This window comes from Solanum stenotomum, unplaced genomic scaffold, assembly GCF_019186545.1.
Source record: "Solanum stenotomum isolate F172 unplaced genomic scaffold, ASM1918654v1 scaffold3345, whole genome shotgun sequence".
NCBI lineage: Eukaryota > Viridiplantae > Streptophyta > Magnoliopsida > Solanales > Solanaceae > Solanum > Solanum stenotomum.
The window spans coordinates 86,834-103,439 of record NW_026032465.1 but is presented as its reverse complement, the minus strand read 5'-3'; the positions used below and the strand labels follow the sequence as shown (position 1 = coordinate 103,439).

Sequence of the window (16,606 nt, the reverse complement as noted above, 5' to 3'; positions counted from 1 at the left end):
GAAATTTTAAATATTCAATTTTCATTCTTTAATTTGAATTAATTGACATGAATTAAGTTAAATTTGAAAGTATTCAGACAATGAATCAACGAGTGGACTATATAAATTTAGATTGTTTAGAATTTTTTAAATGATTAAAGCAAAAAACGAAAAAGAGAAGAGGAAATAACATTTGACATTTAAATAACATTTGACATTTAAATAACATTTGATTGTGGTATACAAGAATAGATGCATAATTTTTATTTTTCATTCTTATTAAAAAGTAACAAAATTATTTAATGTTGCTATGGACATAGGAATTTTAATATCAGGTCCTAAGCTCAATCACACTTCATATAAATAAGAAAAATCTCTTAAAGATGGAAATATATATATTCCTATGGATCTTTATCATAAATAGTGCACTATAAGTATCAAAGGTATTTGATCAAAATCTTTAGGCTTATTATTGGTAGATGATAATCTTAGAGATTTGATTTATATAAAGATAAAGAAATTATTATATTACCAAAAAAGAATATATAGCTTTTCCTTTTTTTTTTATAATTTGCTAAAAAAAATATAAAAATCACATGTAAAATAAATAGGAACAACTTTAAAATAAAAAACAAAAATTAAAAGGAAAAACTAAAAAATATATTTTATAGTGATATTTTAAAATAAATAGCAAATTATTGCCCTTTTGATATTTTTTTAGCAAATTATTTATTTCGATTTTTTAGGTAAGATTTTATTAATTCAAGTTTGAAACATATCATTTTATATTTTGCTAAAAAAATATAAAAGGGCAATAGTTTGCTATTTATTTTGCATGCAATTTTTATATTGTTTTTAGCAATCACAAAAATAAAAATAGGAACAACTTTAAAATAAAAATGTGATTTAGCAATATAATAATCACATGCAAAATAAAAAACAAAATTAAAAGGAAAACTCAAAAAAAAAGAAAAGGAAAGAGGCGCAAGGTTTGTAAGGTTGTCCGGTCGTGCTCCTTCTAAGGCGCATAGAACTTCGCGACTTGCTCCTTTTTTTCCTAATTTACACGGCGTTTGTTAGACCATTTAAATGTTGCCCTTTTGGTTCTCAACTAAATTTTGTTGCCCTTTTGAAATTTTTAGCTAATTTTTTTGCCTGTTTGACTCCGGACTCAACAATATCATATATATCTCATCCACAATTTCCTCTTTCACTATATGTCATCCTACTATGCTACGTACACAAAATGAAAACCTCCGGTGCCACCATTTGGTCGTCATTACACCTCCACAACTCCACCTTCAAACTACCGCCACCGCACCTCCATAACTCCACCACCACAATGTTTCAACCACACCTTTTAAAAATAGATTAGAATTTATATATACAAGATATACTAATTATTCACTTTATATACATATTATATAAATTGTATACGTACTGCATAATGCATTATACACTATGTATAGTGCATAAATATAGTGTATATAAATTATACGAACACTAATGTATATGCATTATAATATAAATATTCATACATATTATATACATTCTTTCTAATACCCGTCGTTGTCATGTAATCCTTCACATTAATTAATCTGTATAACAAATGTATATCCATCATATACTCAGGTTATAATGTATACACATAAATTCTACACATATCATACAATTAGTATACGTTAATTACATACACTTTGTGATTTTTCATGTAGTCTATTGTTATCAACTCCATGAATGGACATTGTAAAATTATAAGATTTGGTGAATTGAAACTTCCCTCGACATTATTTGTCTAGTATCCTCGCTTGCTTTTTCCAAATTTGATCGAATTTATATTTTTTGGTGTGGCTTCGACATTTTTATCGTGAAAACAAATGCCAATGGTCCTTTATTCTCCCTCCATGACGACGTTGTTTTTGTTGGTTCACTTCGCTCTATGATCGTTTGGTACAAATATAGCCTATATACAATGTATAATATGTATATGTTATATGAAAAATATATAAGAAAATATATTGATAAAAATGTATATAATGAGTATTAGGTACTGTGTATATGAAGAATATAATAAATGTATATATTGAGTACTGTGTATTTGAAGTGTATAAGCAATGTTATACATAAAATATTTTTAAAATGTATATATAGTGTATAACATATATTTTAGCTACAATATGTCTTTTGATTTAATATGGCCATCTGATTGTAAATATTTCACTAACACTCTATTTGGATCATTATTACCCATTGTATTGTATTGTTACTATACCTACAATGTTTGTTTTGATTGTTACTTAAAATGCATTGTATTGTACTGTATTGTTAAATTTCGTTGTTACGTAACAATGAAATCCCTTATTTTATGGAACAACCGATTTGGTGTGTTTCCATTGTTACTTAATTTCTTTTTCTAATTATATCTTTACATAATATTTCAAAATATTATTTTACCATTTACCTTATATTATTTAATTCTAGTCAAACCTCCTACACTAGAATAATTAAGGATATTTTAGTAAATTTATAAATTACAATATAGTACGATACAATCAAACCAAACAATTAAAATGTTACTCCCTCCGTCCCATTTTATATGATGTACTTTGATTTGGCACAAACTTTAAGAAAAATGGAAAGACTCTACAATGTTCCGAAAATACCCTTGTTAATAAGTCTAATTTGTTAAATTAAAAAAAATACTATATCTGACTTTGAATAGAAAAGTTTATGACTTTTCTCTCTCTCATAAGTTAATGTCACATCAGTCATTAATATAAATCCAAAAGAGTCCAATTCAAGAAGGGTAAAATAGGGATAATGTCATTAAATATTTACCAAATAAGGAAATGTGTCATTCTTTTTTAGACTGACCAAAAAGGAAAGTGAGTCATATAAATTGGGACAGAGGGAGTATTAAACAACAACAAACAATACAGTCTAACCAAACATTGTATCTACCATACATTACAGTACAGTAGAGTACAATACAATACATTATGAAACAATGGATAACAATGATCCAAACAGAGTGTAAGATGTTTACTTATGTACTTGCCTAGTTGGCCTTATTAGTTTTAATAAAGGGGGAAAAAGACAAATATACCCCGAACTATCGTAAATGGTATGTATTTTCCGTCATACTTTTGGGACATTGGTGCCCCTGTCGTCCAAAAACTAGAGCATATATACCCTTCACTCTAACAAAAGACTATATAGGGACACGTGGCACAATCTTGTCCGTCGATATGATATTTAATAAATATCAGGTTAGTGGATAGGATTGTGACACGTGTATGTCCGTTATTATAAAGGGTATATATGCTCTTTTTGGACGACAAGGGCACCAATGTCCCAAAAATATAACAGAGGGTATCTGCATACCATTTACGATAGTTTAAGGGTATATTTGTCCTTTTTTCCTTTAATAAAAAAACATTATGGTTCAGTCCAATTAATTCCCCGTAAATAGCATCATTTCTAAATCATAAACTTTGAGGTTCAATTTCTATATATATGAGAGTATATATAACCTTTGTGTTAATAAATATACTTAGCAGTCTCCATACTAATGGGTGTAAGAAGAAATCGATCTTTTAAAATTTGATACGTGTAAAAATAAAGATTTTATTTGTGTAAAAAATAAGTATCATTCGTAAAAATAACATAAAAGTAGAAGCAATTTGTAAAGGACTCGGAAATCAAATTTTGCGTGTATATTGTTGCAACCTAAAAAAGAAGAGATAATAATACACGCAACATTTTAATAGCTGAGTTGATTACGTATCTAAACTCTCGTCTTGTTGGTGAGAGTTTCAGAGTCCCCGTATCTGTTTTTTTTTTAAAAGTAAAAGCAAAAGAGAGTAGCACACGCAACTAAGCTATTGTATAATGTGCTTCATTGCTTGTACATCGAATTTGTCCTAAACCCGGGTCCAAATTGCTAAGGCCATAAAGGCAACACAAAATTCTCTGCTTCACTCTATAAACCAAAACAGATTACCCCTCTTACGCCATTGTTGAGCACGATCCCCGAGCTTCAAGCACAGTATTAAACGGTAAGTTTCTTCTGCAGCTACTCTGATTATCCAAAATTTACGAATTTCTTAGCCTTTTTGGTGTAATTTTAGGTGTAAATTCAACAAATACGCCAGACATGAATGCCCTAGTGAATGAATTCATAATCAAGCTGAGGAAACGGTAATTCCCGCTCTTTATCTCTATGTGTGCGTGATAATCTACGGAGCGATGATTTTTTTTGTTTGCTGTATGTATTGAATGTTGCGGGTAGGAAAATTGAGGGGTCGAAGACAACAGCGAAATTGACAGCGGAAGTGTTACGCTCATGCATATCGCAGCAGAGACTTCCTCAAACTAACCAGGCTGCTGCTCTTATTGATGCAATCAGAGGTATTGGGGAAAAGTTGATTGCTGCTAATCCAGTAGGTATAAGCTTCTGTTTCTTATTTTATCCTTTCCGTTTCACTTCTGTAACTATTAATGTTTCTTTTAGTTCGATTATCTTTTGTTGTAGTTACTATTCCTTTTTTGTATGCTCTGTCTTGCTTTCTTTAGTATTCTGTCTTGTCTTCTTCACTCGTGCTGTTCTCTTTTTTCAAACTGCTGTATACTGCTTTTACTTGAGCCGGGGGTCTATCGGAAACAACCTTGGGGTATTCCACTTGTGGGATTACATTGGGTATGTTGTTGTTGTTCACAATGTCTGTTGAAGAAAAAAAATTACATAAAAGTGTCATCTTTCTAACAAATTAATGTTTTACTTGAGGCAGTACACACAATTAATGTTGAGCATGTGCTGTGTTTTTTAGTTTATATCTCTGTATGACCTATAAGTCATAGATTCAAGTCCTGGAATTAGCCATTGATGCTTGTATCAGGGTAGGCTACCTACACTACATTCCCTAGGGGCGCAGCCCACCTAGGACCCTGCGTGAATGTTGGGATGCTTCGTGCACCAGGTCCTTTTTGTTATATCTACATTTAAGCCTCAACCTAGCTTTCTGAGATCAACTATATGAATCATTAACAGCCATTTTGCTTTATTTGGTTCCACATTTTGATAATTTTCTTTTATGTGGGGGATGAGTTGAAAATGTATTAATAACTGGAAAAAAATATAATCAGACATAATCATTTTTTTATAACCATGGTGTCCGCGCCAACTTGGGCACACCTCGACTAATTCCATGGGTAACCAACTTTGTCCACCAAGGTTGGGATAGATGGGAAGAAATCACCTAGTATTTTTTGTCTTGCTAGAATTTGAACCGGAGACCTTATGGTTCTTAACCCACTTCATTGGCCACTAGGCCACACCCTTGGGTGCTAATTGGAGATAATCTAAACAATAGGAATATGGTATATAGTAAGAAGACCAGGTACTGGGTAACTGTTGAAACTAGTAGCATGTTCTATCTCTCCTTGTCTCTCATCTCCTTCATTCTTGGCTAGTTTGTTGTAGATTTTGTTCTATAGTATTTCCAGTTGACTTAGAGTTACATTTTTTTTTTGTTTTTTAAATGGTACTCTTAACAAATTTTATGTATTAATGCACAAAGGTTGTGCAAAAACAATATTTATAGAGAAGGAAACTGACAAAATGCTATCCTATCAACTTGCAAAGATTGTAAAATCTCTAGGATCAGTATTTAATGGAAATTCTACTTTACACCAAAAATGAAATAACACAAGGGGGTTTATCTTAATCTTCCGAATTAACCTACCCATGTCTTCAAAGCATCTCAGGTTCCTTTCCCTCCCATCAGTCCACCATATGCAGGCTGGTATGTTCTTCTATTTGCTTTTTCTGCCTAGGCAAACCTCCTCCCCTTTTCCAGCATTTCAGTAAGTCCAAAGAACTTTTTGGCATTACCCATGTGAGACCTCTCATGCACTGAAAAAAATTCCAGATTTTGAAGTCACCTCAAAATGCAAATATAGATGACCATTAGTCTCAGGTTTCTTGCCACAAAGATGGCATCTAGAGCATAGCTGAATGCCTCTCTTCATTATATCTTCTTCTGTTTAGCAAGCCTCCTTGACCACCAAGCAAACAAAGCAAGCTACTGTAGAATTTAGCTACCTCTCAATGCTGCATCAAGTTCCTCCTGAACCTCTGATCCCAGAGAGTTACCCTTCTTGTGAACCATGGATATATTGTGCTGTCATCTCTGGCTTATTTTAGATACTAGGGAAGTTGATCCTCTGCTCATTTTATCTAAATCACCCGTGGCTCAAGAAGCTTATCTTGTTGTTGTCCTCATCTTCGAACCTACTGTTGCCACTTGTTTTTTTTTCTACTTTGTGATATTTTTCATAGACCAAAACCAAATGGTAGTGGGGTGTTCCTAGTTCTCCATCCCCTAGTTGCAGTTCCATACTAGTCCACTATTACTTTCCCACATATAACCTTGCTTTTTTGTCCCGAATCTCCATACCCAATTTACCCAGCTGTCTTTTCAAACGCTTTGAGATTCTTCACACCAAGTCCTCCCCACTTCTTCAGGGAAATGACATTCTCCCAGCTCACAAGTTGGTGCTTCCTAGTCCCATATCTTGCATCTCATAGGACGTTCCTCTGAGCTCCATTCATGCTCGGTGCCAATGATGGCATACAATGTGGAATTTGGTGATTGAGATAGTAGAGAAGAGTCTAGTCGTATGGAAAAAGAGATGCTTGTCGAAAGGAATGAGGTATTGATTCAAATTACTCTTGTCTAGTATCCCCACATATTTCACGCCGCTTTTTCAGGCTCCTGGTAAAGTGACAGAGAAGTTGAAGAGATATCAGCGTATTTTCTATGGGATACAACGAAAAAATTAGAAAGTTTCAGGTAGTGAATTGGAGAGTTTTCACATCTCCAAAGAAATGAGAAGGACTTGGTTAGAAAGATCTCTCGGTCGTTGAAAAGCCTTGTTAGGGAAGTTGTATGGAGATTTGGGTTGGAGGTGAATGCGCTTTGGAGGGGTGTGGTAGCAAAGAAGTATGGTATCATGAAAGGTGGGTGGAGGACTAGAAACATCTTAACGCCATTTGGGTGTGGCTTATAGAGGAGCATTATGAAGGGGTGGGAAGACTTTAGTAAACATGTTTCTTTCAGGACTGGTAATGGTAGCAGGGTTAGTTTCTAGGCACCAGATGCATGGAGATGGCGAGAGCTGGATTGTTCACCTTTATATCTTTTCATGAGCAGTTATTAAGTAGAGTTGAATAAATTTTCCCTCATTGTGCTGTATGGGTACCTAATAGCCTGAGGAAGGTATTTTTCTATCGATCAAGGCTTTCTTGAGTTTGAAATAAGGGGAAAGACGCAAGGGTGTATCAGCTGTGCAAAAGCTTTTACGTGGTTGTCAACGAGGGGTGTGATATTGACAACAGACATTCTGAGAAAGAAGATCACTTATGTTAGCCGGTGTTTCATGGCAGAAGTTCAGGTGAAGATGTAGATCATCTCCTACTGCATTGTCAAATGGACAATGGCTAATCCACTGTGGATGGTGGTTCTTAATTGGTTTGGGGCGCAATGGGTGTTGCCGAGCACAATGAAGGAGGCACGCATAGCTGGGGCATCAAGAGGGGGAAGAGAAGTCTTAAGGCATGGAGGTGTTGCATCATTAGCAATTATGTGGACTATTTGGAAAGAGAAATAAGAGAGCATTTGAAGGGGTTGAACAAGATTCTGTAAAGATGCAAAATATTTGTTTCTAGTTTCATTTTGGTGTTACCCTGAGACCTTGTATAGAAGATAGGGATCTTCTTTAGAAAGTCGTATTTTGACGGTTTTTTTGACATACGGTATTGTTCCCTAATTGTTACTAAAATTCTTTACCTTATCAAAAAACCTTTGCATGGTTTTGGTTGTGTTATGAAGTCTGAATTATATTGCGAAAACCATATCACAACTTCCTCTTACCAGTTATTTGGTGTTAGTTGATCAAATGAATTGGAGTTCTATGCTAATTATCAGCTGAAGTAAAAGAAGTTGGAAACTTACATGTGGATGTAATTCTGATGGAAGATAATATTTAATAGGTTACTGTGTTTGCATATGTTTCGTTCTTAAGCTGTATGAATAATTGGTAACGAGACAATGGGCCTTTTCCGCTTAAATATGTTATGAAAAACTCTCTTTCCCTCTTTTCACATTGCCATTTTCCTTATGTATGTATGGAAGTGTATTTTCAATTGTCGTAATTCAAAAAGAAAAAATAAAGTGTAGGGAAGAGAAAAAAATTCATTAATGAACATGTCAATTATCAAGTGCAAGCTTCTTCTCTTATCAATTACTACCTCTCCTGACTCCTATCATCTTTTATGATCAAAACTGTAGGGAAGAGAAAAAAATTCATTAATGAACTTTGAAGTTTCTGGAAAAATCACTTTCAGTTCTGCTTTTAGAGCACTAAGATTTAATTCAATAAGCATATAACTCTTACTTACCTATCCAAAGGAAAATGCTCTCTTTAGTTTATGTGTTAGTCAAGATAGGATATGTAAATGAGAATAGATCAACGGTCCAATTTGAAGACGACATAGATTGCATCCAGATGCTCAAATTCAATTTTTCAAATGAGTACCCTTTTGGTTGGACTGAACATGTGGTGCAGATGGAGTTGATGACCTCTCAGAATGACTCAGTACAAAGATCAAACCAAAATCCTATGTTTTCCCTATAGTAGCTTAACCTAGATTGAAAGAATACATTTTTTTTTGCATTTTGCTAGTATCGTTCCAGTTAATTCTTCTACAGATACTGAGGTTTAACTATTTCTTCTGAGACTGTGTTGGTCTTCTTTGCTTAAGGCTTAAATATAGAGCTTGTTTGGGCCATGATCTATTCTTAGTGCAGTATCCAACTAGCCGTAGCTGATTACTGACAACGAGGTTGTATTTTGTTATTTTGATGTCCAAATTATTTTTCCATGTTCGAGCTTCTTTCAGCACCTAATTTTGGTTGTATGCTTACATATTCCATGTACAAAAGAATGTTTTTCTCAAGCAGTAGTTTTATCAACCTAGCACGAAGTTAAGGGTGTAAAGTAATCTCACCTGTTTCTTTAATTTATTGTTATTTTTATATAAAACAATCTGCATTCATCAACTTTTGCTCAATATTCTGTAATTAATATGTTAGAAAATGATTACAAAATTTATTATCTAAGCATCTTTTGCCAATATATAAAACCCAGACCCAGGCCAACTAATATTTTCAGGTGAAGTGAGGGAGTAAACATATTTGATAAGTCAAAAATTCCAGGCGGTACTTGCTCTGGACACTAGAACTCTTACGACAGCAACTGATACCTTGACTTTAGTTATTACCAATGGTTAGAGTGTGTGTTTCCTATCCAAAGACTGAATAAAACAAGGATTTTGTTGAATGAATCTGCTAATATTTTGACTGAAGGGCTTATGATATTCTGCTAGTTTCAATTTCTTATGCTGGAGGAGTTTATTTTTTGTGTTCCTTCTTCTAGATCTCCTCTCTTGTGCTAATTTAACTTTTGATGATATTGCATGAACATAACAGAGCTTGCCGTCGGTAACATTGTTAGGCGAGTTCTTAACATTATAAGGGAGGAGGATGTATCTTTGACAGCTGCTGCTGTTGGTGGGTTGGGTATATCTGCTGGAAGTGATGATGAAGATGATGTCAAGCAAGATGATCATCAAGGTTTATCTGCCGCAGCTGTGGCTGCTGCTGCTAGAAACACCTTGAGACCACCTTCCTTGCAGACCCTCCTTGAAGACATCCCACAATCAACAGCTGTACCTCGAACATCTTCTTCTGGTGGTGATTCTGAAGGAAAAAGCAAATGTAAGCAGTCTATAGATCATGATATAAATCATTGTTTTTAGGGGATAAGTTAGATCATGACATTAAACTATTTTGAGGATCTTTAAGATGTTTTTCTAATAAGTGAGTTAGCAAATTACCGTGAGGCCACCAGCTGTTGTGATTGGATTAGTGCTGTGAATGCATTTAAACACTTCATGTCACTCCAGAAATTGTAAATAGTTGTACTAGGATTACAAGAAATGAGTCTTGTCAGGTTGTGATTTGTTTCACATTTTCTTTACAGCTGCTGATAAGAATTCAACGAGCAAGAAACTAAAACATAATGTCATTGAGGCTGTTAATGAACTTATTCAAGATATTGCTACTTGCCATGAACAGATTGCTGAACAAGCAGTTGAGCATATTCATCACAAGTATCTTCTTTCTCCCTCTTTGTGATTTGGCTGTCAGTTTTTCCCCCATTCATATTTCTGATATTTGGTGTCACCTACCAAGCTAATTGGGGTCGGGCTATATGGAATCAACACACAATAAAATCAGCATAAAGTGCTTTGCAGGTCACAGAACTTGAAGGCTGTCCTTCCATCCAAAGGGTATATATAATAACGCCTAGAATCTGGGAACTATAGTTTACTTAAAACTGGTTGTTATAAAGCATCAAGTAATAGGACTTATTTCTTTGTTTGAGCCTTGAGGTCAAGTTCAAAGATAACTACCACATTCTTGTCGGTTATCTATGGTTATTGACCTATAGGAACACAAGCAAAATCAGCAAGGCATTTCAATATATGAAGTCTTCCATCATTCAGTATTCTTGGACTTTTGCCAACATTTGGTTACAGCAAGAAACAATCACCATTAGTTGGGGCAGCACTAGTATTTTTGTGTAGTTCTCTTCCTTTCTTGTTCTTTTGATCTGTCAAATTTATTATTACTTATCCAATTGCATAGCATGGGCTTTGTTACCCAAGTGGGGGCGTTAGACTGATGGTACAAGTATAAATAAAGTTCTCAAAAATTACTATCCAATTACAATGTAACATAACCTTCTACTGATTCTTTTTTAATAAATAGCCTTCTAACAGAGCTTTGCAAGAGTCTTATGTTAAGCCTGCCTCTTAGAGCTGTTATTTCATATTGAGTATAAAACTATTCTGGTAAGGGATTGCCAGTGGAATTGTCAGAAATCTATTGGTGAGATCTGCTTTAGTAACAATATTTTCTGTTTATCATGAAAATGACAACAATTTCAACCCAGGGTCTCCTCTGCTACCCGGGGATCGTATTAGTAGTGGTTATCTAGAAAATGATGGTCTATGGTAGCCCCTATACAGCATGCCTGCAAACTAAAAGAATAAGAAATTCAGTTTGGTTGACCTATATGTTCAGTGAAGTCAAACAGATGTGCACTCAACTAGGTAAGTTGGACTGACACGTAAAGGGAGCTTATTGTCACAGTGTCAGTTCAAAATTATTTTCAAATGCATTATTTAGTTTTTCATATAAAATTCTTGCTATTTCTAGTAGCTGTTTACGGATTGAAAAGTATGGGAGGTTGACGCTTTCCTCTCTAATCCAGTTATATGTATTCCAACTCTTTCTTCACTTATTTATTGCATCCAGTTATATGTATTCCAACTCTTTCTTCACCTTTTAATTGTTGTCTGTTCCTACGTTCTTTTCAGTGAGGTAATCTTAACTTTAGGCAATTCAAGGACAGTGATGGAATTTCTATGTGCTGCAAAGGAAAAGAAGAGATCTTTCCGGGTTTTTGTGGCTGAGGGTGCCCCAAGGTTGGAGAAGTGGCTTACCTTTGATCATTAAGTGTTGTAATACTGTACGGTTACTGTAATTTCCTTCTTTTATAATTATCTGTTTCTTCTGCTAGTTTGATTGTCCCTCCTTGGTTTTATTTAAGGTATCAGGGGCATGCCCTTGCAAAAGAATTGGTTGCAAGGGGTCTGCAGACCACAGTGATCACTGATTCTGCTGTTTTTGCAATCATCTCAAGAGTCAACATGGTATGTTGGTGCTGTAACTTCTAGCATTTAATTATGAGGCCATAGTCTTTTACCTGAATTCTGATATTTCCTATGAAAAGGTGGTTGTTGGAGCTCACACTGTCATGGCCAATGGTGGGGTTATTGCGCCTGTTGGAATGAACATGGTGGCTCTAGCAGCTCAGAGGCACGCTGTTCCCTTTGTTGTTCTTGCAGGCACTCACAAGGTATTTTAGCATCACTAAGGCATTGGGTTGATCCTTCAGGAAATTAATATATTTTACTCCTACTTCTAGTTCTATTAAAAATTAAAGAACTAATTCCATAAAATAGATTATGTAAATATTGGAATTTTCTGCTGCTGACTGAAATGTAGTCTTGTAGCCTAGAATCTGTTTTTGTTGCTGCAGTATTAGCACCTATGGATAAAAGAACTATTTGAGTTGAAGTAGAAGTTTACTTGGAAATAAGCACGAGAGGTTCCCTCACTGGTCAAAGCATCATGGAGAACATGAAGTGCTCTAATTAGACTAAGGTATAAAGAGAGGTCTGTCTTGCTTTGATTTTGTATCCATGAAAGGTTGAGAGCATTTCTTAAAAGCTTTGAAGAGATCATTTCGGCAGCTGGAGTGACCTAATAAAAGGTTAATGTTCGCTATTCAATAGTGTTGTCTATGCAAAAGGATGTCAATAAGCAATCAGTGAATGCAATGTTGCATTTTGGTGACGTCCATCCGGTTTTCTTTCCCACCTAGTATCAACACTGAAGCTGACAACTACAGAACTACCATGCCACATCTTGGCTCCTCAATCCTTACTATCTTAGAACCACAACAAACGCATATAAATGCATCTAATCTTCTTGTCATGCCACTATTAGTCTCTTGCCGATAGCTCGATTAGCAGTGATGCCTAAAGAACTATTCTATATATTTCATGGTTGAAGTTGCATTACTCTAGGGTATTGTTCGATGGGAGGATTAATTGATTATGATAGGCCACTACAGAAAGGTAATGATTATATCTCACAAGTCATATTAATAAGTTTAAAATGAAACCAGAAACATGAAACTTTATGGGGAAAGGAAACTGGTTTTGTACTCTACTACCACTAAGAGCCATAGATTTTAATAATGCTAACTGAAACCTTAGTCCAGAAGGCTAAAAGGTGGGGGAGAAGGAAGCCGAACCTCTAATCGACCTGGACACAAAGAATTCTAAATACAGAACTATAAATTTTCCATCTCGAAAGAAATATATTGTACATTTTAAGCATCATACTATGGTAGTTAGATTTGAAGAAAATTACATACCTATTGAGATGGATAAGATAAACAAGACTCTTAGGGCCCGTTGGCCATGCGATATGGAATCATGATATGGAATCATAATATGAAATCATGAGATGAAGTTGAAGTTTTGTTTGGACATGCGATATGAAATTTTTGTGTTGTATATTTTCTCATAAACATAAGAATCTCATAAGTTGTAAAACTATTAAAATAGCCCCAGTTATTTATTCAATCTTATCAAATAAACAAAAAATAATAAAATCGCATAATAAATTATTACAAAGTTATTTATTCTCCACTTAATTCCAGTTAAGTATTTAATATAATCCTCTCACATAGTATGAACAATCTTCTCATGTTGAGCTTGCATTTCTAGATCATATGATCGAGAAGACAAACCAACGTTGTTACTTTGAGCCATTTGTTGGTCAACTCCTTAGGTATTCTCGCAAATAATTATGTAACAATGTAAAAGTTATGACAATTTTCACTTGTGTGTCAATATCATATGGTTCATGCCTTGTTTCACTTGTGTGCAATTACACATTTTCAGTGCATTAGTTTCGTGGTAAAATCAAACATATTGGAAGTAGTGATTATCAAACATACATCACCAATTTTGTCCTTTTTCATATTAAATTGCTTTAAACATTTTCATATGTAGCCGAAACAGTAGTTTTTTTATTATGAAAAAACCAAAAAAGTGTTACTCCCTCCGTTCTTATTTATATTCACCAAATCAATTCCTACTTTGTCATTTATATTCACCAAATTTAAAGCAATAACAAATTTTATGTTGGTGAGAATAATAAATTTTAACAAGTAATGATGTGATTATTAATTTTATTTACATATGAAATAAATGGTTAGTAGATATAAATGTGGGGTTGTTCTAACAAAATATAAACTTGTGGGTCAACTTTTATATTTAAAAAATTCCAAAGCATGATATGGAATTCCCAAATCATGATTTTTGGAGAATATGGTATTCCATCTCATGATATGAAATCATGAGATGGAATCAGCATGAAATTGCATGTCCAAATGCTGATTCCATCTCACGATTCCATATCGTGATATGGTATCACATGGCCAAACACCAACTTATAAACTGGAACCTCAGCGCATAGAGAATGAAGAAGACAGCTAAACAAGTCGCACTACCATTGTAGGACATGCGTTATTTTAAAATGCTACTTGTTATTTCTTGGTATTCTCATGGTTGAGTCGAGGAAAAACGATAAAAAGTGGTGAACTATTTTTCTCAGGTTAAATATCTTTTCTTACTACATCTGCTTCAACTGAGAATCATTTGTGTAACTACTTGTTTGTGCAACAGTTATGTCCTTTGTATCCACACAATCCAGAAGTCTTGCTAAATGAATTGAAATCACCAGCTGAGCTACTGGACTTTGGAGAATTCTCAGATTGCCTGGATTTTGGGAGCAGCTCTGGTTCCCCTCTACTTCATGTTGTTAATCCCGCATTTGATTATGTGCCACCAAATCTTGTTAGTTTGTTTATAACAGACACGTGAGTTCCCCTTACTATTAGTATTTTTGAGAATATATTTCTTCATGTAATGTTACTCCTTGGTGAATGCTAATTGACGATGATGTAACCCGACCTTAAGATGCATGAGATGAATTTATAACTCAATCTACTTAAAAGCAAGAAGAAATATCCATGGGAAATCTGTCTGATCAATATTGACAGTACAAACTAATAAGTGTGAAATATTTTATTTTCTTATATTTTAACGTGTTCCCTGTTTGGCAATACGGAATCAGATGATTGTTTGCAATATTGGTTCTCTGATTTGACTACATGATCTTTTATTATATTATTGCTTTCTGTTCCCTTTCTATTTTAAAACTCTGCGCTTATTCTCTTTTGCTGTTTCAGGGGTGGACATAATGCTTCATTCATGTACCGGCTCATAGCTGACTATTATTCTGCTGATGATATTGTGGTGAAACCGAAATCGATCTCTTGAAATAGTATCAAGCTTCAGCTGTTCTATAAATATTAGTGAGGTATCTTTACTTTTTTGGTTAATCTTCTTAGCATCAATGCATTTGTCAGATAAGTTACAGTGACCAAAAATTTGACTCTGTAGTAGGTCTGTGATGTAGAAACAAGACACGAGTGTGGAATCGTTGCATGGAAGGCATTCTCTTTTTCTTTATTCATTTCTTCCAATTAATTGGACTCACACTTAAAACATCTATTTTTCCTCTTTTATTTGCTCATAGCACTGTGATACTGCAGCCTTGAATTGCCTATGGTAAACCTGTCTTCCACCTGAATGAAATATGCTATTAACCATGTTCAACGTTCTAGCTAGTATTGCAAAGTAGTTTGAGCGGTAAAAACTGCTGAAATAAGAAAAAGCAAAGAACTTGAATTCCAAGAAAATCTGTAATATTTAGTAGTTTCAGCTCAAAGAAAGTCTTGTTAGGTATTGCATCCGAACACTTCAGGTTTCAGCATGAACTAATCCTATAGTTGATTGATGTTCAGGTAACTCATTCAGCTGAACCTTAAACAAGCTGCAGAAGGAGTGCTTTCCTGGATTTATTACAAGTACATGATACAACCGTATTCTTCTATCAAACGTCTACCCAGATGTTCCTGTAAAGACACCTTGAACAACTGACGTTATAGTCAATAGCACAAGTTCAGTGGTCATTGTCCAAGAGGCTACACTTACATTGTACTGACTGCAATAAACAGATGAAGAGAACTACCAATCTTGGAGTGTAGATTGATTCTGGAGATTAGATTTGTGCTTAAATTTTGTGCTTTGGGATTATATATGACACTTTTTTATGAGCTTGGTGTAGTTTTCCTTTGTGATATTGTCGTGCTATTTGATGACTGAAAAGTTTTGTCCATTGGTTCATTCATTTGGGTTATCAACAATTAAAACGGTGTTGTGATGAGATTTTGTTTCCGTGAGAGAAAGGATGAGATTTGCACTCAGTATGTAGTTTTTTTGTTTGTTTGTTTGTTTGGTTGTTTGAATAGAGGCTTACACACAAGGAGTTTATATCCAAATATTGGGATAGGAATTCGTAGTGGGACGTTCGTTCGTTCCCCAGGGCCTCCTCAAGGTCATCTGATGCCACTTTAAGGCTGTTTATTGACTAGAATAACACAATGTTTAGTGGTGGGGCAAAACACTAGCAAGAAGCTTCCCCTTTTCTGTCTTTGATGTCAAGCCCAATACTTTTTCTGCACTTCTACACTTTTCTGTCTTTGATGTCGAACCCAATCCCAGTCTTTAATGTCAAGCCTAGCTCCACTAACCCATTGGATTGGATTTCTCCCTTGGGCGGCCTCCATATGAGAATAGCTTGTTACTTGTAAAATTCAAGAATAAATCCTTATGAAGGAATTGATAAGCTGATGCTCCATTACTAGGTTCCATCCTCTAACAATCATCGACTTGGAAATGAACGAAGTTTCTTCCCTCTGTAAGTAGAGGATTGTGATAATGGTGGACTAACAA

General features: G+C 34.6%; 1 protein-coding gene across 1 annotated transcript; it reads left to right on the top strand.

The window, feature by feature from the left end:
• Positions 1 to 3,901: 3,901 nt before the first annotated feature.
• LOC125852298 (uncharacterized) lies at positions 3,902 to 15,922 on the top strand. The gene is made up of 11 exons (XM_049532026.1): positions 3,902 to 4,037; positions 4,110 to 4,179; positions 4,271 to 4,425; positions 9,531 to 9,818; positions 10,084 to 10,213; positions 11,486 to 11,593; positions 11,719 to 11,821; positions 11,902 to 12,027; positions 14,432 to 14,625; positions 14,998 to 15,128; positions 15,616 to 15,922. The coding sequence occupies exons 2-10, from the start codon at positions 4,136 to 4,138 to the stop codon at positions 15,086 to 15,088; spliced, it is 1,239 nt and encodes a 412-aa protein (XP_049387983.1). The 5' UTR covers positions 3,902 to 4,037; positions 4,110 to 4,135; the 3' UTR covers positions 15,089 to 15,128; positions 15,616 to 15,922.
• The last annotated feature ends 684 nt before the right edge of the window (positions 15,923 to 16,606 follow it).